Consider the following 24,278-nt stretch of genomic DNA (forward strand, 5'->3'; position numbering starts at 1 on the left):
TATCAGCTGATTGTCAATTAGCGTTACGTCAATCTAGAGATTGGTCTCTAGGAAATTTTGACAACGACCATTTCTTGCGTTGGTAGAAACTTAAGAACGATAAATACCCTAGCTTCAAAGAAGCTAGGGAATAGATTTTTTAAAGGGTGGTCATTTTGATGTTTATCAGGCGGACGGGCGGATAAAGTGTTTTGATGTATCTGCGTGAATAATTCGAAACTTTTACTTTGCATTTAATCAAGCACACTGGATTGCATGCATCAGGTTTATTACAGGTTATTTAATTTATCCTCCGTCAAAATCTTATGAAATTTTAAAATTAAATATTATATTCATCTGTTTCAGAAACGAAAGTTAACCTGTCGACAAACGGATGCGATCATTCGGAGTCATAATTATTCGAAAAGTTGTTACTAGACGAGAACAGGTAAATTTGAATCACTGAGAATTTATTTTATTTCAGATAAAACGTATTTAAATTGTTATACTGTTCAAATACATGTATATATGAAATAAACATCTGTCAATATATATCATAAATATACATTGACAAGTGTTTTATGTTAAATTGTCAAAATATCTTGTCTTTTTCCCGCGTTTTTATTAATATATTTCGATAAGGCACATTATAATTATTACTTTGCACAAGGAAACAATAGCAAAAAATAAACCAGCAGTGAATAAATTAATAGATGCGAGTCTTGGGGATCAGGAATGAATAAAGACGTCGTTTGTCATAAACCATGTGTCGTACGTGCTAATTATTTCTGCGTTATTTATCTTTAATAACAACAATTTGTATAAATAATACATCTTGCGTATGCCGCAACATCGAAGGAACGCTTATAGCGAACGCGTTTCTATCCGCGATTTGCGGGCAATAATAATACAATTTTGATATACATAAATAATACGCGGAAGTATCCGTATGTAAGTGTATGTATGTATGCGCGTGTATGTGTACGTGTGTGTGTATGTATGCGGTATATCCTTATCTGTACGAATATTATACTTTTTGGCACTTACTAATTAATCGAAACCTGTATGGGCCACCTTAAGCATTAGACGAATGGGGCGATCTCGTCGAAACGGGACGGGAGGTCCCGGAATCCCCCTTTTCCCCTCCCTCATTTTCAATTTTTTTCTTTTTTTTTACGAACTCCGCTTATATATTTGAGATGACTCTAGGTAAACGATCTTTCTCAGGATGTCCGGGATAGTTCAGTACGTGGTGGTGCGGGGAGATCTTTCAAGGACGATGAAGTGGCCATTGGGCGCCGTCGTCGCCCAGGCGTGTCACGCGTGCACCGCCGTTATACATCTCTTTTACGATGACGCCCACACGCAGGCCTACCTCGCCGATTTAGACAATATGCACAAGGTCGTCCTCGAAGTAAGTATGATGATTCGGGAACATTCAGCGAACTCCGGCCGTTAATCGAGATCCGTTCAACACGACGCGTTATATAATGCATGCAAGGAAATTATTCTAAACCATCATCATTTAATCGCTCGATTAAAGTAGTTTCTTGATCGTTATGGGATGCTAACTCGCGCATTTAAATACGTCGAAATAAACCGCTCTTCAAAAACGATTAAACATTAATCATTGTAATAAATAGGCCGCTGATGAAGCCGATCTGGAGAGGCTGTGTTCGAAATTGAAGGAGAACGACATTCAACACAAGCTGTGGATAGAACAACCCGAGAACATCGCGACGTGTTTGGTAACGAAACCCTACCCCAAGGATGAGGTGCAATCGTATTTCAAGAGGTACAAACTGCTTAAATTGTGACAGCGAAATGGTACATGATAATAAACGCCGCTACGATAAAGAATGTCTCAGGTTACTTTCCACGTTACATCGAGTCGAAGGTAATCCTCTTAGAACTATTTTTGAAAAAATTATCTTATTTGTTATCTGTCATCTAAAGAAAAGATCCTGGAAAACTTTGAAGTTTGATCAAACACGCTAGATTAGATTAAATTGTGTAACTATAATTGAAGAAGATATTTCTAACGGAAAAATCTGCCAATTCTGAGAAATTTAATAACGCTTGTATAAACTAAATACACGTTTCTTCAAAAGGAAGCGCGAATAACGTTTGTATTTCACGCTGTTTGAACGGAAGATCAATGTGTCGAAGGTAAATCGGCACACGTCTGTCTGACCGTCGATATTGCAACAGGGTACACTTCGGCCCTCTTTTATCTTCTTCGTTTTTTTTTCTTTTTCTTTTTTACGAGCGATATCGTTTTGACATACGGAAAATATTTGCGTGTCGGGAATGGACTACAAACGCTCGAAAGAGAGAGATAAAAGGAAAGAACAGAGCTCGACACGGCGGTCTGATATTTCTGACATTGAGAAAGATATACCTACACTTTACCTACCGATTTATTTCACGATACCTCGCAAGTATCGCCAAAGTGTATACAATCGTACTTTTCTCTCTTTGCGCAACTAGCGTAGTACGAATCTATATAATCTAGCCGGGAATAACGCGAATTTGGCGCGCCGCTAATCAACTAATCGTATCAAAAAGTGTCTCTCTCTTCGCGAGTTTACGGTTCTGTTACGACGAAGATCGTTTCTTTTCACAGGTACGGATTAGCGTACGTCTTTTCGCTGAAGATTAGCCATAAGAGGCGACCTGATTACAAGCGCAAAAATGTTGAAGAACGCATAAATTTTATAAGAGATTTTCAAGGACATCTGTACATATACGATAGGATATATAAGGAGAATAAAAAAAACTTTTGAAACTGCTTCAGGCCGCGACTAGGAGCTAATTCTTCGGCGCATTGCAATTCCTTTATCCTTCCTCGTCAAATCGCTCGCTCAAATCCGCGGTGAATATCCTTCGGCCCGTTGAATTCATTTCGTTCGCATGGAGACATCGGGTCGGAGGTAAGCGAATGCGTTGCCTCCCGAACCATCGCACCATCACGCTCGACCACGAAATGTCCTTCGCGCACTTCACTTTAATTTTCCGGGATTACCTTTGTCCGCTTACTCCAATATCTCCCCGTACCGGGATCGAATTTATCCCGTCTTCTCGCGCGGGCGAGCGAGCTGCGCACTTGAAACCGGAAGTATCGATCGCGCGGATCGACCATCGTGTGTGTGTGTGACGTTTCTAGACAAATAAACCGTATGAATCCCGCCGACGTCAATCCGTACGAACGGGATACGTAGATTCGCAGCAAGCTCTAATTATGTACACGCACTGCGGACGCTAGACACTTGTAAGTACACATATTTACAACACTCGATGGCAAGATGATTATTTTGGTGTATATATATAATATATATATTTCTTTTTTTTTTTCGCGTAACGGTCGCCGTAACGAGACGGAGGCGGGAACAGGAGGATATACAGAAGTCCTTATGAAAAAAATGCGCTATTGTCCTTGCAACATCACTGCCGCTCGTTCACCTGCTCCTCCTCCTCCTCCTCTTCTTCCAGCCATTGGCGCAGAATGTTGCTCCTTGGCTGCAAAACAAAAGTAAAGGCTTGATTATTGACCATCTCATGAATAAAATTACATTCGCAAGCAAGTCTGGAATCATCTCGATGCGTCCAATTGATATAAGACAGAAGCTGCATTAGATTAGATATTTCATGAAATTTCTTTGTGAAAATTCTAGTTAGCTAGTTTAGAGACAAGTCGATACGCGAAAGAAAGAAACGTCTAAACGGGTGATGAATGCAGATGATAAGCGATAAACTTGAAAAATATATATTTTCATGCTTGTATGATATTTTTATCTAATTTTTTTTTTCATAGAAAAATCTATTGTAATTTTATATCAATATATATATTAATAAGATATATTTATATCGAAAATAAAAATTGGCATTCCGCGAATAAATGTACATAAATTTATATACTTTAAAATTAGAAATGAAAATCTGAAACATCATTTTTATTCTAAAGATGAGTGCAGGACTTCATACGTGTGCTAATACAGCAAATAGAAAATATGCGATATATATTGTATATACATATGTAAAAGGATAGATCTGTATAAAAAGTTCTGACAACTCTGTTTGATGAATTCTGCTTGTAAGCATTAAATATGTATAAGGCAATATTTTGTCTCGGAGATTGCAGCCAATAGATACGATGCATATCAGAAACGTGCGGCGAATGCAAGCAAGACTCTACATGAGATCGAGCTGTCAATGACACATATCGTGCGTTAGTATTACTACGGGATTCAAAATTACCGGGACCACGTTAGTTTGGGAGAACGGGGTGAGACGAGTGATGAGGGTGGCGGTCGTGGTGATGGTATTGGTGTTGGTGATGGTTGTCGGTAGTGATTAGGGCAGCGCACAAAAACGAGCATTATTGCTCGGCTAGATTCCCATTCGGGTCCGTGTACTCCTCGTATTCGTCCTCCGGCTCCTCGTAATCCGTCTCCGCGGGTTCAGGACCCTCGACCGCTGGCGTGGATGTGCTCGTAATATCCTGCTAAGCATACACAGGAGAGAATCCAAGCGTACCCCATACAGAATTATCCCTTTCATTTCTCTCGATATTGCGAGTTTAATTATTAGATTATTAGTTTGCATATACGATTGTGTCGTTAGTATCCCCTAATAGTAACTAATAAAAAAACGCTAACAATTTCACAAAATTCACATAGAAAGTCTATTAATTAATACGCATCCACAAAAGATTTCTAAAACATAATTCGTGATTATCTGTATTAATGAAAATTTATGTGAAAACAGTTGTCAATCTTATCAAACTATATTTTATAACTCATTGAGACAAGCTGTAGCGATAGTAGAGAAGCTTTTTTTACCCACTTTTGTTAATTTCTACTTCAATTAATTCGGGAGATGTAAAATTTGTCATTCTCTCAAATTTATCTCGCCCACAAACCTCAAAATAAAGCTATCGGTTACCTTCGGTGGTCTCCAGCCGCAGCCCGGTAAGGGAAGTCCATCCTGTCCCAACGGACACGGCGCGTCCAATCCTGGAACACCCTGATCCCCCTTGTTGCCTTTGTCGCCCTTCCTGCCGCGTTTACCCGGCGGCCCCTGCGCGCACACGCGAAATGCATCATCTATCTGACAGCGCGAAACGCCCGATGCAAATTCGCGACGTGCAAATAAGGCCAGGCACATAATATTGTTGGATTATGCAATTATACTAATACTGGTGAGATCGGTGCACAATACCTCGACGAGTACGAAGTGCGGAGGAGAGCGTGTCGCGGGTCGCCGTATAAATTAGCTGGACTTTAAATTGATAATTAGGCTTTTTCATCCACCTCGGTGGACGCCTCGTGTCATAATCGATCGCTCGGGATAAACCGGATCTCTTCTGTCATTGACGTTCATCGATTTCCGACGCGACAGCGCTCTCGTTGGCGCTTCGTTTCTCGAGCACTAATGTCTCCTCTAATATTATTCGCGTCTCTCGTCATTAAGCGCTTTCAGGGAACGGTGGTGGCAGCATATACAAATTCGTATGTACGCGCAAAGTGTGTTAGCCTCGCGAGGAACCGCGTGGAACTTGATAGGATTAGGCGTGTGTGTACGCGTGTGAGGATGTTCTCCCCGTGTTTCCTACAACGAGAGAGCTTCCTTCGCTACATCACCGTGACCTTGCAACACTGCGTGATCTCGCAGTCTCCTCGTCGTAAACGATGACGACGACGGTGTTGACGATACGGAGGTATCTCCGACGTGCTTGCAGCGATAGTTGTGAATAAAAGATACGCGCGAGGATGCGAAAGGACTGCTTTGATTTGATCGCTCCGAAAATTTATGCGCGGTTAAAATATGCTCTTATATCAATTCTCCGCGTTTAATCTAAGAGCATCGAAATAATTAAAATCGGAATCGCTAACGAAATCTAACGATGATAATTAATTTCGTTTCTAGATCGTTAATCCGACATCTTGATGATTTTACCGTAATAAAGGTAAACCAATCGACTATACCTCTCGATCCGGTGTAAGAGCTTCCTCCACTAACTCGCCAGAACGTATGATTACATATCCGTTAGGAAGCAAACTGTGTATCCGACTACTTGCTCTCTCTCTCTCTCTCTCTCTCTCTCTCTCTCTCTCTCTCTCTCTCTCTCTCTCTCTCTTACGGTCTGTCGGTTATCGTTGGACAAACAATCCCTCGTAAAGCATACGGGACGATCTAATCACGCCCGATCGCTTTCGCATCCCCCCGTGAGAAGGGCGGTAGTATATGTATATAACGTGGATCGGCTCTCTGATACTGATGGCTTTGGAGAAACGTGAATACGTCGAATTAAGTCAATACTCACAGATTCGCCTTTGGCACCTTTCTCTCCCTTCGGTCCCTGGAATTGGTGAACACGGTCACAAAAAAGGAATTTTAAGTTGCTTTGGCCGCGTTAATTTTCTTTTCTTTTCTTTTTTTTACGCGCGCGAGACGGTCGTTCCAGAAAATCTTTTCAATGGAAGGATGCTCGAGAGAGTGGGTGCCGCGTTGTGACCACGATGTCGCGTGTATGTCGTTTCAGGCGGCGGCTTCACCATTGACTCGATTGATCGAGTCGTGAGGGGAAGGAGATGGCTATCGATTCACGGGTCGAAACCACGAGCATGGCATTTCGAGTAGATCACTTGGTTATTGCTCTTGCCTCCGATGAGAGAGATACGAGAAACGTCAATAAACCGAGAATATCCGATGTCAATAAATAGCAGCGATATGAGAGATAAATAAATCGCTCCGTTTTGAATTATAATAGCAATCTTTTGAGCAATTAGTGCAATATTGTTAGTTGCAAAATTAGATTTAATTATATGACAAGATCTTGAAATTATGACTTGAAAGAAGGATGTTAATGAAATATTAATAGCTTTCTTTAGACACATTAACCTTTTGTCTGCCGTTTATATTAAAATATTCACTGTGATATTAATATCACAAGGGAGTATGCATGCTTTTAATTTAGTTATTTTAGACTTTTCTGCCTTTAAAGGGAGGCAAAAAAGAACGAGTATTATTTTAAAGTTTTAAATAAAAAATAACGTTGCGTTCGCGAAATGTAGTTGTGCATTTAAATGTGAAAGAGATTGTCCTCCTTCAAATACCTTTCCATGCATTCAAGAATATATACGAATGAGAGAGAGAGAGAGAAAGAAAGAGAGAGAATCATTTATATGCTCTCATATCAATACGCATCGAGCGGTCACATGAGCACTGCTCGAGCATCCTTCCGGACACTCCAGAGAGAAGCACGAGGGAGTTGCGCGTTTCCCCCTCCGTTATAATTCGGCCGTAAATTTTGATCGGACGATCAAGCCCTCTCTATATCGATTATATATATCGAAGGAATTACGACAATTTTTTACATCGATCTTAAATCCGTCAGCTACATCTAATATTATTTTTTTAACATTTTGCAAAGAACACTATCAATATTTTACGGCACCGCCGTAAAATGGTGCCGTAAAATAACTGATAGTGTTCTTTGCAAAATATCAAACATTAGTGCAACATACTATGAACATATTCAATGATACATAATTAATCATGTAAAAAATCTGACCGAAACAAAGATTAATAGAAGCACAATTCCCATAAGAAACGGTCAAAATGGTCGAGTACTAAAAATTCAAGCATGCCACAAGGGCTTCTCGCGCGAGTACAATTGATCGAGCGCGATACGCGCAAGAAAAAAAGCAAAAAAAAAAAAAAAGAGTTTGCGAGAATGGATTTCGAACGAAAGAGGGAGAAAGGCGCAAGACGCTGGCTCCATTCTCTTTGAAATCGGACGGAGGGAGTGAAAGGGAGGAGATTCTCTTTTTTGATTATTTTCTTTTTTTCCGAGACAGTCCCCGGGGTAGATCAGGCGGAATGTGTCGTCGTTACCCCGGGCTGGTCAGACCGTGTCAGATTGTGTCGCAGTCGCGCCGGAGGACGAGCGATAATCGAAAGCCAACTGTACCTCCGCGCCGGGAATCCCGTCGGTACCCTGGGGACAAACACAGATCGACTCGTTAGCGTGTCTCTCTCTCTCGAGATGTAATCGAGTCAGCGGATTGACTTGACGCGTTCCTCAGACATGACTCGATTCCGAGCGGGCGACCTCGGGAATCTCGAGCGATGGAAAATACAGATTGAAAGATCACGATCGACGGATTGCGGTATTGAAATTCAATTGAATCGCGGAAAGACGGAAACCAATTCGCGAATTTGCGTTATACGTGCGACGCAAGTGAGACTCTAGATCGAAATTTTTATTTGACGCTCATTTATTTAGCGAGGAACTCGTCGCTGGAGAAATCGACTTTAGATTTAAAACAACAAAAAAAATGTTCTGCTAAAAAAAAAAAAACAAGTATGTGGAGCGTCTTGTACGATTCAATCGTTAAATCAGAAAACTACTTTTTGATGAAGGACAAGATTGCCTCGGGATAATACTCGGGCAAACCCCGGCCGTGCTCGATAAACATGAGCGGTACGGACGATATTGCGCGTTAGACGGATCGGATTCGATGGCGGATAAATACTTGATGAAGCGTAGGACTTACAGGCAATCCCGGATCTCCCCTTTCGCCCTTCGTTCCTGGCTCGCCCTGCGCACCCTGAAAGTACGAAGAAACTTGACGTGCGCTTGACACTTGACTCGCTCTACGCGTACGTCAATAGAATAGTAGAAGAAGAACGCGCGCGCTTCTCTGCTCGATCTAATTTCGGTCCGATCGTATCGCGAACGAGATAGCGAGACTAGAAATAGAGCGCGTTCGAATAAAAGGAGAAGTAATCTATAGTGAAAACGGGGTCATCCCCGTGGATCGCTCACCTTCATGCCGTCTAATCCTGGTGGTCCCTGAAAGGTAGAGGAAACCTCGTCAGATACACGGCAAAGCCCATTGATAATATCGAGCGTGTAATATTGTCGACAGCGATTTAAAACTACATCTCGTAAAGGGGAAGGAGGGCATCTTTATTATTAGAAACGCTCTTTTTTTTAACACCGCCCTCGAGTTTCAGGATCCTCGTCGATTCTCGTCGCGTCGATCGATCGGGACGCGCGGAAACGCCAGTTGGACGTGGAAGAATATTTGCACAACGCCACGCTGTTTCGCTATATAAATACAGCCGCAGCTCTGTCGATCGGCGTTATACCTCGCCACTCTTCCCTGTGCGCGGCCAAGTTTCGAGAACTCTCGGATTTTCCAAATTAAGTTATAGTCGCGCTTGATGTGTCGGTACAGATATTGGCCGGGGGATATTCGATCGATTTTCATTGTAATGAAATTGCCCTCTATTGGATTCTCTATGCTCTCCTCCCGTTACGACGAATATCCGATCCTCTGTAAATATTTGAAGTGTAATTTGAGTAAATTTCTATCATTTCTAAATAGAGAGAACATTTTCAGCTGCTTAAAAACGATGTGCAAACATTCTTCTTCTTTCGCGAATAAAACTTAGCCGGCGTGATAATGAATTAGATTCGTTTAGCTTCGCGTTCCGCTCGTCGCTCGTTTCAACTCCAAAACTCATCTTGAACCCGTCGTCGCGAGATTATCTTCACCCTTCCCTTTTCGTATTATCAAAATTAATTCCCGAGACCGAGGCATACTGACAATCGAGGGCGGACGGCTTCGTGGAAGGTATAGAGCAGGAGCTTGAGCAAAGTTCAGAGAGAAAAAAAAAAACTAGCGTACTTCGTAACGAAGCGTCGACGCTTTTGGCGTCTTTTTATCCTTTTTCCTTTTTAGAATCTTAACTCTAAGGTAGCAAGATTAATCGTCGGCCTGAACGATCCGCCGATTATAAAGCCACCGTCGTGGTCGCAGCAAATTAACACGTGTTAATTTAAGTTTTCTTTATCTTTAAATCTTTCTATTTTCAACTTGCAACTTGCGACAGATGCAAATACAAAGAGATAGAAGAAGATGAGCGGAATTGATTTATCCATTTGGGTCGCAAACAGTCGTAGCACAATGCAAAGAAGCGAGATAATTATGTTATTGGATTATTATATATGTGTGTGTATAAAAAAAAAGAGAGAAAAAGAGAGAAAGCATTAATTTTTCCGGTAGGCAGTTTTAGAAGCAAAGGACACAGGCACATGCACATTCTGTTTATTAATCGGGACAATGTAAAACAAAACTGATGTTAGAGTCAGTATTCACATACGCATTCAATTAGATCGCCTTAGGTTGATCGGCTTAAGAGAGGAGAGCGCCGCCTTAACAATTAACGCACGCAGACACACGTGTCTGGATTTATTGTTTGTGTGTATTGTATGTGTATATATACTACATATATAATATATGCACACAGAGTGTCGTCTTATGATTACCGAACATCTCCCCTGTTATGGATCCTTCCGCGAACTTTCGTAGTCAACCTTTGCTCGGCGAAAATTTGATCAAATATTTGACAAGTAAAGTTTAAATTACATTTTCATTTAAGTAAAACTCATTTCAAATTATTGGAAAAATTAGCTGTTGCTATTTATACTTTTAAAGTCAATCAGACAGAGAAAAAAACTCTTTAATGTCAAGAAACTCATTTTCGCTAAATCTTTGTTAGGAAAAAAGGAGTCGACTTTAAATTTGTCAATGAATTTGCAAAGAGGCTTGCTTTCAATACATGATAGATGACTGCCTGTGTGTATATACCTGCATACGACACGCAGTTACGTGTACATATGGACTTCTTACTTGTACTTAACATTTACAGACATACACATACAAATAGGTATACGAGGCGTTCCCGAGTTTCGTCGACAAAACTTTCGAAATCTACTCGAATTGCGCTGGAAACGAATGGATACTTTTATCCGTAAATACCTCGTTTCACTTAAATTTCGGCGAAAACTATCGAATCGGGACATTAAGAGAAGACTGTAGATCTCTTCATTGTTTCGTAAGATTGATAATTACAGATGTTTCCGTATCGATTCGCCTTCGATTACTTTATCGATATCGAGAAAAAGAAAAATAAAAATTCGTCAAAAGAAAAAAGAATATTTTAAAAAGAATAAAAATGGAAAAAAAATATATAAGTGTGTTGTAGCGCCGTGAAGAAACTTTTGTCGACAGGCTCGAGACAAACACCCCGTATATTTATATACATATCATCGATTTGTTTACGCATCAAAACGCGACTGCATTTTCTCCACGCGTTTCTCACGCATACGTTCCTTCGTGTATGTATGTATGTTTCGAGAGTATACGTGTATGAGCGTTTGTATACATATATGATGTGCGTTTGTGTATGCATATGTGTATGATGGGACCGTTATACACTTTACACGCATAGGAGAGTCATCGTCATCAAATAGACTTGTCATCGACGCAGCTTCATTCGCACTCTCCCGTCTAGTTATACCTCCTCTTAGATTATATTTATTGTTTTCAAGTGTACATAAGAGTTAGAGGTGTGTTAGCATCGCTCGTAATCCGTAATAGACGATACATCGATTGTGACGGCTCGCCGAATACCGTTATACATCGTTATTCTACACTGTACATTCTCGTGATTCTTTCTGCTCCGTATTTTCAAACGTCGAGGATAGACGCGTGAAATGAAATTTTAAAACAGTATTTTTTTAGGTGAATTTTTTTGATGAAAAATTAGTTATTAACAATGAAATGCCTGGAAATTCCATTTAAATAAGATAATTTTCAATTTATCGGGGAATCTTTTTTATACAAGAGTTTTGAAAAACCGGAAGATTTTTTTTTCTCTGTGCAATCACTTATAACTTATACGACTCGCCTATCCTCCACAAGAAATAGTACCTTTTCTGCTGAGATCTGATACTGACATCATCTCTGAAGATGCTTCGCTATCAACATCTCGTTGTACTTCGGATAAAATCCTCCTTATATAGGCCAAGTAATTACCTCTATCAGTAATCACATCTTACATGTATTTCACGATATCGAGATTCTTCCAGATTTTCTAGCATGTGCAAAATACTTTTGAGAAGCTTGTTAGCATGAGATTTTCGTTTAACCTTATCGCCGAGGAACGCTCGCCAAAATTAACGACTATCGTAGACGCATCGTATGAACATTTAGTCGACGTGTAATTTATCACCGACAAGAATATCGCGTCGACTTTTCTATTGATTAGAAACGTCACATGTTCGTGTTTCTCACGGCTCTATCAAAGTTCCGCGGGAGAATATCGCAAACTATCGATACTGCATTTTAGCGCACCCGACGGGATAGTGGCGGAAAAGCCGAGAAAGCAGACGGCATGAGAAAGAAAGAGAGAGAGACAGAAACGGGTATTTTCTCCTACTTGTTATTCGCAGCGGCCAGCCATGGAAACGATTCTACTACTGTTCGGCGAACGCGAAATTTCCTCGCAACCGATGTTCGTGCGCAATATCACCAACGTTTCCCACGACTCTCATAAAAGGTCTTGCCGAATATAAGTGGGCGAATACGCTAAGCTTTCTTTCCATTTTTTCTCTCTCTCTCTCTCTCTCTTTCTTCCTCTCTCGTTTGGCCGCTGCCGCTGCTGCTTCTTTATGCAAGCTTTATGCAAGCGCTGAGCAATGATTTAAAACGCATCTAGCTGTTCTGCGCAAGAGAAAAGCCGCTTTCAGTGAATTTAATTATCAAAATAATGAGTTTGTTTTTTTTTTTTTACTGACAATTAGTCGCGCAGCAAAGGATCGGAAACGTTACCGAGATTGCTCCTGATGAAATCACGCTGATGTCAGCGAGTAACCACGAGTTTTCATTGCGATATATTCATGTAATTTTATTTCTATTTACGTGATTTATACCGCAAGAAAATATTACGTCTGATTTCTCGCTTTCGACGTCATAATTTAATACGATAGCAGTGCGGTATGTTTTTTCTTTTTTTGATCAGGAATCTTAATTTTATTCCTTCTTCTATTTTTTTTCCTATTAATATATCTTACGGAATTCTCCCGACGTAACGTTCCCGTACGGAATTCTTGATGGTTCGTGAAATGCGACTGGAATACTACGAAGAAATGTAGAACGAAGAGGAATCATGATAAATGGCTGGGTTATTATTAGGCGCCGGCGATGCTGCGAGAGCGAGCTTTCGTTAAGTACAAGCCGACTGAATTATTCTCAGGAGAGGCACAACGGAAAAGTGGATTTTGCCAGACAAAGGGACAGGCTGAAAATTGTTTCTCAAGGCTTTCCCAAGTTAATTTGAACGAAAATTAAACTTTTAACTTTCGATACACGTATCCTGATCAGCAATTACGCCTTCACACACTTAGCTTTTAATTTAATCTCTTTTTATTCAAAAAACATACTTTATTCTGAACAAATTTCAACTGCATTGCAAAAAGGACACTCCTGAAGTTTTATGCAAATCTATGCAAATTTCTAGAATAGGATTCAAGAATAAAATATCGCATAATTACCGAAAAATATTTCGTATGATATACGCATGATTCGTAATGAAATGACATCATATATCCTACTTTATTATTATAAATAGTGCGGTAATTAAAGCGTTGGCTTTACGTTTTATTCGATAAGATAAAGGAGTCCTTCTTACGCTAATGACTCATTCAGAAGAGAATGGAATCCGTATGTGTCTTGTCATATCACGCCGAGGATACAAAATTTAGCGGGATGGCAAAGTTTATCTCTTTCTTAGACCTACCAAATTCTCTGAGTATACTTGCGCTTATGATCGAGAATCAGTTCTCGGTCGGCGCAATCGGCTGACTATTCGCCGATATGTAGAGTAAATTAAGAGGACGGATGGTGGTGTGATACGCAATCATGCGATCGTGCGCAAGTGACGCGCAGACCGAGAGCGAGCAATTTATTTTGAAAGTATTTCGAATATGTCATTAAAATAGATACGCGGCATCTTTTCGCCCTTAAGAATTAATCGTTAAATTCCCATTATTTTATCAAATCTGATTTATTAGCAGCCTTTTGTAAAATAAGCGGCTCTGTGCTATGCGCGGCATCAGATATACAGGATGTGTCAGATTTACAGAATGATATTTTAGGAAAGAGTCGGAATCGAGACTATGTAACTGCAAGATGTCTGTGTATGCGTATATGATTTAAAATTCGGAAGAAATATTCTCTATTGTATTAAAGGTCCTCTCCAAATTCATCGCAGAAAACGTGCCTGTCCTAAAATATTTTTGAGAAATCATCGAACATCCTGTATAGCAATCCAATTGGCGCGATTCTCACTTACGATAAATCTCGACGAAATTTTAACATACTGGAAGACGTTCCTTCCGCATTCCTGTAGTCTTCATCATCGTAAGACGTAGGCGCGATTTAAATCGCGAATCGCTCGACGAATTTACACTTCGCGCCTGTAAACGCTGTGGAAATTTACGATCGCAAGCTAGAGGAGATTTATATTCAGCCTCTGCGCTTCGTTCTCAAGCGAAGCGACGACGAAGTCGCGCGTAGACATCAATGTTGAAGACCACGTTCCTCAACGTCGAAGCGGATATTCTTTCGGAGCGGACAGAGAACATGTACGCTTCCCTTTGAAGTACAACGATATATATCGTATATACATATTCGCTTTCCGATGCCGAAGAAGAAAACGCGCGACCTCGGCATTCGGAGGCTGCGACCGGATCTCGAGTCTCAATTCCGGAGAATATCGGGTCTAACGTTAGAGACACCTTAACATTGAATTTAACAGCAGTGATCAGTGGCCTGGCGGGAGATCGATCGACGGTATTCGAAATCTGTCTTATGGGGGAGGATGGCAGAATCCGATCCGCGGGGTCCAGCAGCTGACTCCGGGACATCGCGCATTCTAGACGATCTAAACATGTCGATAATAGTCGCGCGCGATGTTTACGCTCGTCCGCTCGTCTCCTCTCGAATCGCCACTCTCAACGTGATGATGACCGTCACACGTTCCCTCTTCTTCAGTCCTTGCTGTATATATGTATGTACACGCAACACGCACGCAAGTGCTCTCTCGAGAGGCGATCGAGAGGCGGCCGGCCAGGCTACGTTGTGACTGTCGCGCGCGATAATATAAACGCACTTATCGGCTTATTATCAGCGAATTCCGCGGCGGCAACGCCAAGAAACGATGGCGTTAGGAGCGGGAGGTCCGCGTTCTTACCATGGCGCCAGGTTTCCCGGAATCCCCGGGCTTTCCGGACTCTCCCCTCAGTCCCATGGGGCCCTGAAAGTAGATAGACAGAACGCCTGTCAGCGTGTTTCGATTTGGCACGATTTGGCGATACCGCACGCAAGTTGGCGGCTCGCAAGCGCGCGCGGCTTGGCTACCGCTCAAAGGACGATATGCACCTCTATGCTTGTATTTGTATTGTATCGGTTTATCATGCAGAGAAATTGTGTATACCTTCGTACATGTGCGCACGCACCTCTTCCCGTCTTTCTTTCTCGTGTACCTACTTTGTTCTGGCGATAAAGTCCAATTCAAGTTAATTATACCACGTGCCACAATACTCCATAGTCCCTTTCAGCCCAATTTTTCTTGCAAAGATATATATAAGATATGTATAAAAGAAATTTTATATATTTAAATTTATTTTATATATTATATATTTAAAATTTTATATATATTTTTATTATTCGAAATATATATATCATAAAAATATTGCAGTAAAGATACTTAAAACGGACTGAAAGGGATAAGAACGTTATGTACGTTAGAATTTTCGGATCGTGAATTTTACGGAAAAAGCGAAAAGACGCAGGATTGTAGGATACAGGACTCTCTTTCGGGGAATATCCGGCGGATATTCGCGTCCCGTCCGTCTTCCTGCATCCGCGTTTAGAGCGTGCTTAAGGCTACGCGTATGTGTGCGTGTGTGCGTGCGTGTGTAATCTGGAGAGAAAATACGTACGGGTAGTCCCATCGGACCAGGATCTCCTTTGGCACCCTTCTCTCCCTGCAACGTGAAAAAAGAAAAGGGCGACGCGTGAGAACGGGTTTACTCACATCGCGATGGTGTGTCGCGCACGCAAAAAAGTCATCTCACAAAGATCACCGACGCGAATAGCTTCACGCCTCGGGAGTCACATCGCTAACGCGATCTTGCTCGCGAAGGGTGCTCGAATAATTACTAGCGCCCTTCGCTAGTTCTTTCCTTGGCTTATCTCGCGATTACGTAAAATATACATCTCGTTTAATTAATTATTTACTCCTTTTAATCTCATATATTTGATAAAAAGCATATTAGAAAATAAAAATATCAAGAAGAATGCATTTTTTCCCGTTATTTCATGTGCTGCAATTTTTTATTGTTTATTACAGCTCATGGAATAAACTAATTGAAAAAAAAGTATTTATCATTGCGGTCATAACCGAGCTCACTGTAGTGGTTACATTTTTTAGATTCAATAATAGTATGACAAACATATGTACTTAAAAAGTTTTTGCAACGTTTTTGTGCATAAAATAGCGACGCGCAAACAGATCGATTTTGTTGTTCGATGTTTACAATCCGGAAAAAGAGAGAACGTGTTTATTTTCGGTCGGGTAATCAACACGAACGCGTAATCGCTTTTTACGTTCTATGTGTGACATTTGCGCGATCAACAGATAGATAATAGTTACTGACAGAATCGCCCTTGGCGCCGTCGTGTCCTCTGTCACCCTTGATGCCGGGTGGACCCTGCAGTCCGGGAGTACCAGCGGGTCCTGGAGGTCCAGGTGGACCCATTATCTATACATCGACAAAATGTCACAAATTAAAAAGTTCGTAATCGACTTTGCCTAATTTACAGCGAAGGATGCAAATATTTATTTAATCTTGAATTCTACAATCTTCGCGTATAAAATCTTTTATAATTATTATTATATAAAAATTGTTTCTTAAAAATGTTGATCCCGATAAACGAAACAATTCTGTTTTCATTGTTTTCTAAAAATGCCAATTCCGATAAACGTACCGTAAAAGCGGAAAATACAAACGGATTTTGCTCAACAATTTTTATAGCGCTTCAGGGAAATTGCTTTATAATCTCCATAAATCGCCGCAAAGGGTTACATAACTCCATAAAACGTGGCCATAGCGGGGCATAAAGTCGATGCCGCAATAGCGACGCGGCCGAAAATTTAAAAGCCGCTCGAACACGGCAGCGAAGCGATATTGTTCACGATATTTCTTTAAAAGGATGGGATACATTTCCATATCGTGCATATAACATCAACTGGCGAATATAATTCGTAAGATTATTCGCGAGATAACTTACCACTTCCCCGGCATTCATCTCGAACGTGCCATCTCCCTGCGAACAAACGTGCGTTTGACATATTTACACGTGCGTTAATATCACGTTACACGTTATTCGATGTATTAAACATTAGCTTTTTCGAGCATCCTTTCTCAATCGATCGACCACTTTCGTCGTACGATCAAAGACGAAAGGATACGAAAATATCTTGGACATAAACTGTCACGTACCTGTCTTCGCCTAAGCTTTTTGTACTTCTATGGGTGGAAGGCCGATGTCCCGCCATGAAAAGAAAATTTATTCTATCGTCAGATTCTGTTTAACACACGTCGGAATCGCAGTTTCGTGTTTATCGCGAATGTTATTGTGACGAAAATACGATAATATCGAGAAGATACAGCGTTTTCAATAGCTGCGTTTATCGTGAACGATCAACAATAAAAGATATACTGGCATGATTCTTTGATAATAGAGATTGCTAAAAAATTTATTGAATTTTGAACAAGATTAGTTTTGCTTCGATAAGATCATATTTTCTACGATACAATATGTATGATGATATTGAATATGAAAAGCACGAAAACGTAGTTGAAAATTATATAAAAATAATAAAATGTAAATTCTTTTATTTATTTTCACATAATTTTTTAAACTCTTATATTATTCTTTTCTTGTATAATTCTTTATTCAAGAAATTGATTATTTATATCATAGTTTTAATGTCAAAATGTGTAGCGGATGTGATGCGATTTGATAAAAGCAAGTAACATTGACAAATGTACTCACCGATTCGCCTTTCTCTCCCTTTTCGCCTTTCATCCCAGGATAGCCCTGTCAACAGGCAAAAATCGCATAAGACAGAATATATACGATAAAAGAAATCGTGTTGAAGCGTGACGTTACAGGCAATTTACGTACCGGTGGGCCGGGTAGACCCGGAGGTCCCATAAGACCTGGAGGACCGATGTCGCCATAGTCACCCTTTTCACCTTTGGGTCCGGATATTCCCTGAAGAGAGCGCGACGCATACGTAAAATATTACAGATTTACTATCTCTTAATTCTCCGGGAAGATTCTCAATGTGCTTGCATTTTAAATAAACACAATGTGTATCAAACACAATGTGTATACATAATTTAATATATAATTTTTACAAAAAATATAACGCATGAGAAATGTCTGTGCATCAAAAAATATAGCAAATAATATAATATGTAATAATATAATATGTAATGTATGCTATATAAATTTAATTTTCTTATCAAATTTCTTGCTCACTCTCCTTAATGTAATATACGTATATAATATGTATAACATAAAATAAGCTAATAACGTTATGCACAGTCGAATAAGGAAAGGGATATTAAATTTTCGCCACCTTTGTGAAACACGTGGCGTGTAATGTCTACTGAATATTACGTCGGGAAGACCGTGGGAGACGAGGAGATTTTGGGGAGAACATTTCTCATTTGCGTCCTACTTACCGGTAATCCTGGGGGTCCTTGAATACCGGGATCGCCGTCGGTTCCGTTGAGCCCCGGCAAGCCCTGCTGTCCCGCCTCTCCCTTGGGCCCTGAAAAGCGAATTTGCCGGCCATGAGATGCCAGTTGTTCGCTCGCCGAAGTTAGATTAATTTGCGCTCGCGCGCGCGCGATCGATGTGATTCTCGCAATTCCGTAAACGCGTGCGCGCGGCAAGAAAGCCTCCCCTTTTCTCTCTTTATTCAGCCACTTCGCTTTCCTCTTCCGTCGTTTCTTCACTTCTCGACTTCTCATTTCGCCCCGAGTGATTCTCCGTGCCGGGAATACCTCCGGCGTGTTTATTCCGCCTCGAAAGAATGACTTTCCCCGAGAGACACTCGATGTTTATTGTCGATCCAAGTATCGAGGATCTTTAAATATACACGAGTTTTCTCTTCTTAAATACTTTCAGCAATGAATGCAAAATAATTCTAAATATAAGTACTGAGTTCATCATTTATATCCCGAGATAAAAATGTGATTAACCAGCGATGTTTTTTTGTATGTATTGATAAAGTAATCCCATATTTAATTTGTATATCGCTTTTAAAGTCAATAAAGTGTCAATAAATTAATATCTTTTGTATATGTACACTTTGCCGATACTTTAATTGACATTGTGAAAATTTTCATTCATTAAAAATCTATCACATCGATTATCTTTTAATATTTGTCATTAAATAATAACACAATAATATTGATATAACAATGAAACAATAAATATCGCGTGCGATGACCTTTTTAGAAAACAAACGTTTAATTAAATTCCATTCAATCCAATATCAACGAATTAATACTACATAAATCGAAGTTATTAACTTTTGATTAAAATTTTTCCCAGAAGACGAAATTAAAGTGTTCGAATTCGAAAGAGATTGGGGGAGGACTGCTACAAATTCTTTTTTTTTTCGAGAGCCAACGCGCTAGCTCGTTTTCAAGTTTCGAGAGAACTTTTCGAATCGTTTTGCCATTAAATCTTCAAAAGTTGGACAGGAAACTTTGAATTGATCTTACACCCGCGTATCCATTGCATCTGCATCATTTTCTGCATGTTCGTATAATCAGATGGAAGAATGGAATTTTCTAATATGTGAATCACATATAAAATCCTTCTTTTACAAACAATTATACAGACATCAGTAGATGAAAATGCGATGTCATTAGTTTAACGGCAATTGATGAAAGTCGAGCAAAACGAATTATACAACAGAAATCCGCGGGGATTTATTTTTCTAGAACAAATTTTCGATATGCTCACATTATAAATTTTTGAAAAATACATACTTATAATTGAACAAAAAAGAAGAAAAACATTTTAGTGATTTAAAAACCGTTTAGCAGCATTAATCACCGAGAGCGAAATAAAAGAGGCTATTGTGCTGCTAACCATCGTTGTGTAGAGAAAGTTACAAATCTTTATAATCTTTTTCACGCACGGGTGCGCGGAGCGAAGAGGCGCGGCCGAAGGTACGAAGGACGAGGAACGGCGAATCTTCGTGGGAAGGACCCACGAAGAGTCCGCGTCCTGGCCAGTGAGAGGGCGGACGCGATCGTTTTTCTCGGCGCTTATTCTCCGTTTATCCCGTCGATTTTCCGCCGCGATAGGGCGGTATTATCTACCTGATAAACCCGCGTATCCCTTGGTGCCCTTTTCGCCGGGCTCACCCTTCGGACCCGGAAGGCCGAGAACACCCCTCGCCAATGTCACACCGCTCTCACCCTTGAAACCCTACAATGACACTGCAAGGTCAGATCCAACCAGGTCCTCCATGTGTTCTGTCAATTTTTTTTGCTTCTACAATGAAGCGTTAATCTGTCTTCTTTTAGAGAGGAAGGAGAGGAGGAAGGGATGGTGCCTCGAGATCTACGTCGATGATGTCGGTCGATTTTGGTTCTGCATATCGATTAAATTATTTAATCATTTTTCTATACGCATCAAAATAATCTCAAATTTGCATGATTTTTCGCTCGATTTTTTAAGAACCAAAATCGTCCAGCTATTTTTTTTACATTACACAATTAAACGCACTTGTGATTTAAACAAATATCAGTGTTTATTTTGTGACGTAGACAATGATTACTAATACTCATGCGACTAGGAAGGATTCGTTAGTGGGTTCAAATTTAGTAGAAAATTGGGAGTTACTAATATCTCTCTTTCTCCCTTGCGCTTGGTGATAACATCTGATTTATATCTTCCTATAATTACCTGTAGAATACATAACCTGTAGAATCGGTCATACTAGATTAATAGGATTCCTTTTTGTTCACAAAACGCAAAAAGATATCCTATACATTTTCGACAAATACTACGTACTGGCAATTTTAGACGGCAGTAAAGATCTTTAATTTTATTTGAAACATTACACAATATAATTTAGATAATTTGAAATATGATTAAAAACAAAAATCAATATTAAAATCTAATATAGAGCTCTTTATCTAAATTTAGATAATTATAGAATTTAATGCTGTATTAATAAAAAACGAAAAAGATTAGACGAGAGAGAAAGAGAGGAGGCGAACGAGGGATAAGACATACAAACAGAAAAAAAAGTATTATATAAAAATAGATAAAAATTAATTGCGCGTACAGACGAGCGTAGATAGAGACATCATGTTCGCGACAGAGTAAGCTACATACTTTGACAGATTTGGAATACTTACGCGATAGGCTGCAGGCGCTTGCGATCGCCGGTTGATAAGGTTGCGAGAGCCTCAACACAACAACAAGCCGAGGAGTAGTAGTGGTTATTAGTGATTAGTGAATCGAACCAACACACACGGGGGAGAAGTAGTGGGGATGTTGTTACTCGCTACATAAACACAAATTAGTTACACAAGCTACGTACACTACACGCCGAGGATCGCTACTAACTAACTGTACACACATATACATACATATATACTGTCAAAAGCGATCGATATCACTCCAAAAAGGGGTTGCAACAAATATAATCAACCAAAGATATATTTTAGAGATGCTTTGACAAATTTATAATATAATGTTTTTAGTAAGAATATTGGATAAAATCATCAATCAATTTTTTTCAAATTTTTAACGTTATATTTTATCAAGAAAATTTTAAATTAACTTTCTGTTCGTTGATAACTCCATTTAAAATTAATAAAAAATAAGTTAAAGATTTATAAAGATTTTATAAAAATTTTCATATTGAAAAAAAATCAACCAATTATCCGTCTTTAAATTATTTTTGATTTTAGAAACACCCTGTATATACGTTGACTGTTGTTAAGTGTACACTTGGCCGCGGCTTTGCAATCGGGACGCACGCAGCGCATCCAAATCCAAATCCGTGTCTCGTTAAAGAGGCAAATGGAGCGGAGGGATGAAGTTGCGAGCGAGTTTGCTTCGTGGTAGAATGGCGAATTTTACGGTTCGATGAATCGGAGGTAAGTATCACGGACCAACATGTATATCCGCGAGTTTAACGTCGCGGTTCGACCGGCAAAGTTGCTCCAAAGGGTAATTCTCAGCGCGCGAAACTTACTGCATTTGCAATTGGTGCTGTCGCGTTACAAGATTGTGTTGATTTCGCGTTTAATTCCGTTCATTATAAATACAAGTTTTCGTTGAAAGGTTTCGAAAATATCTCAAAATGTCTTAACAATGGAAAAGTACATTTATTTAAAAAAAATCCTCTTCAAGAAAAATAATTTTTTATTTTTATAAAATATATTTTTTTTTAATTTTTAATGCAGTAAAGTTTACTATAATTCATATGTCTTCGGACTGTATCTTAATTTAATTTCTACGCATTGGTATAATTTTTTTCAAAAGATGCGAAATTCGCAGAAATATTCGTTTTTTACTCATTAGGCAGTCACGTTTTTAATGTTACACATAAATTTCGCCGTCAAAAGTATCCTCCGACCATGTACCAAGCATCTCGTTGCAAAAAGAACGGCTCAATGTAAATCCGCAAAAATAAAATATACGATTTTATATACGTAGAATTTAATAACTTCATAGAACGAAATACTCTTTTTCGCTCGCAAATGCATGAAATTAGCAAGCGAACTTTGCGTTACATAAGAAACGCTATACTTTAATTGCATATTAAATATCCATCACATGAGCATATTTGAAAATTGATATCGTGGTTCCAGATAAAATTTCAGAAGGAAAAAGAATCGTTTGATAGAGAATCGTACTTCATGTACAAGTCTAACTTATTTGATGTGAAAAATTTCTTCTTTCAAATAATCCATAGCTTTTTCATTTAAATTAGAAATATAAGTAATTCTTTCTCTTTTTATGTTCTAAAATTTTAATATATAAAATACTGACAGATGTATGATAAAAATGATAGTCGTCATAAAAAGCAGAAGCAGTATAAAATTACATCTTTTTGTCATCTTTATGGCAAATTATTTCATTTTTTGTTTATATTTTAATAACATTTCCAAAAATATTACATTTTTGCCTCACTAAAACAAAATTAGAACAATCACACATTTTAGCATGAAGAAAATAAATCTTAAGAAATTAATGTTTGTAGTAATTATATATATATATATATAATTTCATCGATCAAATTATATTCGAAATCACGTTTCAGTCAACAATTTTGAACACGTTAAATGCCACGGTGGTCGCTGGTGACCAGCAAAATCAGGCTGACATGTCTCATTAATTTACGGACCAACCACGAGCGTGTAGAAAATTACGTGTATCGTCAATATGGAGTCAATTAACAAGCTAACTATAACAAAGTATTTCGCACATAGCCCATGTATATGTATAATTAAAATTATACAATCTTCAAATTTCCAATTAATTAATTATAAATTAATCGATATATCTTAATTCAACGTCAAATCAATTAATATCATGATTTAACGTTGATCTACGAATGTCTAAAGATACGCACGTGTGGTCGCCGTTTGCAATTAGCCGCCTAGAGAGTTACAATCGCTCGGCAGAACTACGAGTATACTTACGATGGACCCGAAAGAGTAGTATAGTCGCACGCCAAGCAGTAGTTTACGGATGTTAGGCGCGTAGGCGTGTGTAATTCGGCCGGAAGGAGAGAGCGCTTAAGCCCACCACCCTCTGCTTGCTCGCTTGCCAACCAGGGTTCACACAGCCTGCGGTTCGCGAGCCCCGGTTGCCGGTGATGCTGCGTGCGAGCGCGGAGACGATCTCAACGTCTCGACGTCTCGCGCGTGTTGGATTAAGGGTAAAAAAAAACAATACAACGAGAGAATGTTAGGGGGTAAGAGGGAAACCGAGGAGAAGCCTCGGATACCATAATATTCGTACGTGTTATTTGCTGCCACCAACGCTTTTTTTTTCTATCTACTTTTTCTTTTCGTTTTCCTGCCTGTTATTTCATTTTTTTATTGTTCTCTCTTTGCTGTTATTCTTCATTTTTTTTTCTTTATAATTTTACGAGACGAAAAACGAGAGAGTCCCGACAATCGCTCGAGGTACGTATGCAATTTCGTAAACGGACACGGGAACGCGAGGAAAGTTCCGACAAAAGCGTGAAAAAATATCGAATATGTATGAAAATATATGCGATTTCACGAATTAAATGGCAACAAAAGTAACAGCTGC

The 24,278-nt window shown here is 39.4% G+C and overlaps 2 protein-coding genes across 27 annotated transcripts in view; one reads left to right on the forward strand and one right to left on the reverse strand.

The window, feature by feature from the left end:
- Positions 1-134: 134 nt before the first annotated feature.
- Positions 135-22,288, forward strand: LOC145962774 (putative peptidyl-tRNA hydrolase PTRHD1). 8 transcript variants are annotated; one of them, XR_014435950.1, is made up of 5 exons: positions 135-275; positions 346-427; positions 1,207-1,393; positions 1,623-1,876; positions 21,920-22,288. XR_014435950.1 is itself a non-coding variant. In XM_083084122.1 (5 exons), exons 3-5 carry the CDS (start codon positions 1,208-1,210, stop codon positions 21,939-21,941), a joined length of 360 nt encoding a protein of 119 aa, XP_082940248.1. In that variant the 5' UTR covers positions 135-275; positions 346-427; position 1,207; the 3' UTR covers positions 21,942-21,956. The 8 variants fall into 8 exon arrangements, 6 of the variants coding, with proteins under 6 accessions (XP_082940248.1, XP_082940244.1, XP_082940243.1 ...); XR_014435948.1 differs by lacking the exon at positions 21,920-22,288 and adding an exon at positions 2,606-2,771; XM_083084122.1 differs by having other exon boundaries at positions 1,623-1,774; positions 21,920-21,956.
- LOC145962768 (uncharacterized) overlaps positions 731-24,278 on the reverse strand; it is a 138,542-nt gene continuing 114,994 nt past the window's right edge. For 12 of the 19 annotated variants that reach the window (XM_083084107.1, XM_083084108.1, XM_083084106.1 and 9 more), the window contains 16 exons: positions 20,315-20,423; positions 18,659-18,747; positions 18,093-18,182; positions 17,961-18,005; positions 17,405-17,431; positions 17,193-17,228; positions 16,559-16,663; positions 15,842-15,886; positions 15,091-15,153; positions 8,813-8,839; positions 8,541-8,594; positions 7,955-7,981; positions 6,305-6,340; positions 4,924-5,058; positions 4,237-4,483; positions 731-3,498 (listed from right to left, as the gene is read on the reverse strand). In XM_083084107.1, coding sequence (XP_082940233.1) covers positions 4,358-4,483; positions 4,924-5,058; positions 6,305-6,340; positions 7,955-7,981; positions 8,541-8,594; positions 8,813-8,839; positions 15,091-15,153; positions 15,842-15,886; positions 16,559-16,663; positions 17,193-17,228; positions 17,405-17,431; positions 17,961-18,005; positions 18,093-18,182; positions 18,659-18,747; positions 20,315-20,423 — 1,014 coding nt within the window. In that variant the 3' untranslated portion in view covers positions 731-3,498; positions 4,237-4,357. The remainder of the gene's footprint in view (positions 3,499-4,236; positions 4,484-4,923; positions 5,059-6,304; positions 6,341-7,954; positions 7,982-8,540; positions 8,595-8,812; positions 8,840-15,090; positions 15,154-15,841; positions 15,887-16,558; positions 16,664-17,192; positions 17,229-17,404; positions 17,432-17,960; positions 18,006-18,092; positions 18,183-18,658; positions 18,748-20,314; positions 20,424-24,278) is intronic. The other 7 variants (XM_083084093.1, XM_083084097.1, XM_083084102.1 and 4 more) reach the window with 6 other exon arrangements.

This window comes from Camponotus vicinus, unplaced genomic scaffold (assembly GCF_025532165.1).
Source record: "Camponotus vicinus isolate PSW18456_S1 unplaced genomic scaffold, iyCamVici1.0 SCAF_12, whole genome shotgun sequence".
NCBI lineage: Eukaryota > Metazoa > Arthropoda > Insecta > Hymenoptera > Formicidae > Camponotus > Camponotus vicinus.

What these genes read in the sequence shown, in the direction of transcription:
- LOC145962774 (XM_083084118.1), top strand. Translation starts at nt 1,208, where the DNA reads ATGTCCGGGATAGTTCAGTACGTGGTGGTGCGGGGAGATCTTTCAAGG. An exon ending in TGCACAAGGTCGTCCTCGAA is followed by an intron (nt 1,394 to 1,622) that starts GTAAGTATGATG and finishes TGTAATAAATAG; the next exon opens with GCCGCTGATGAAGCCGATCT. An exon ending in GTGCAATCGTATTTCAAGAG is followed by an intron (nt 1,775 to 2,605) that starts GTACAAACTGCT and finishes TTCTTTTCACAG; the next exon opens with GTACGGATTAGCGTACGTCT.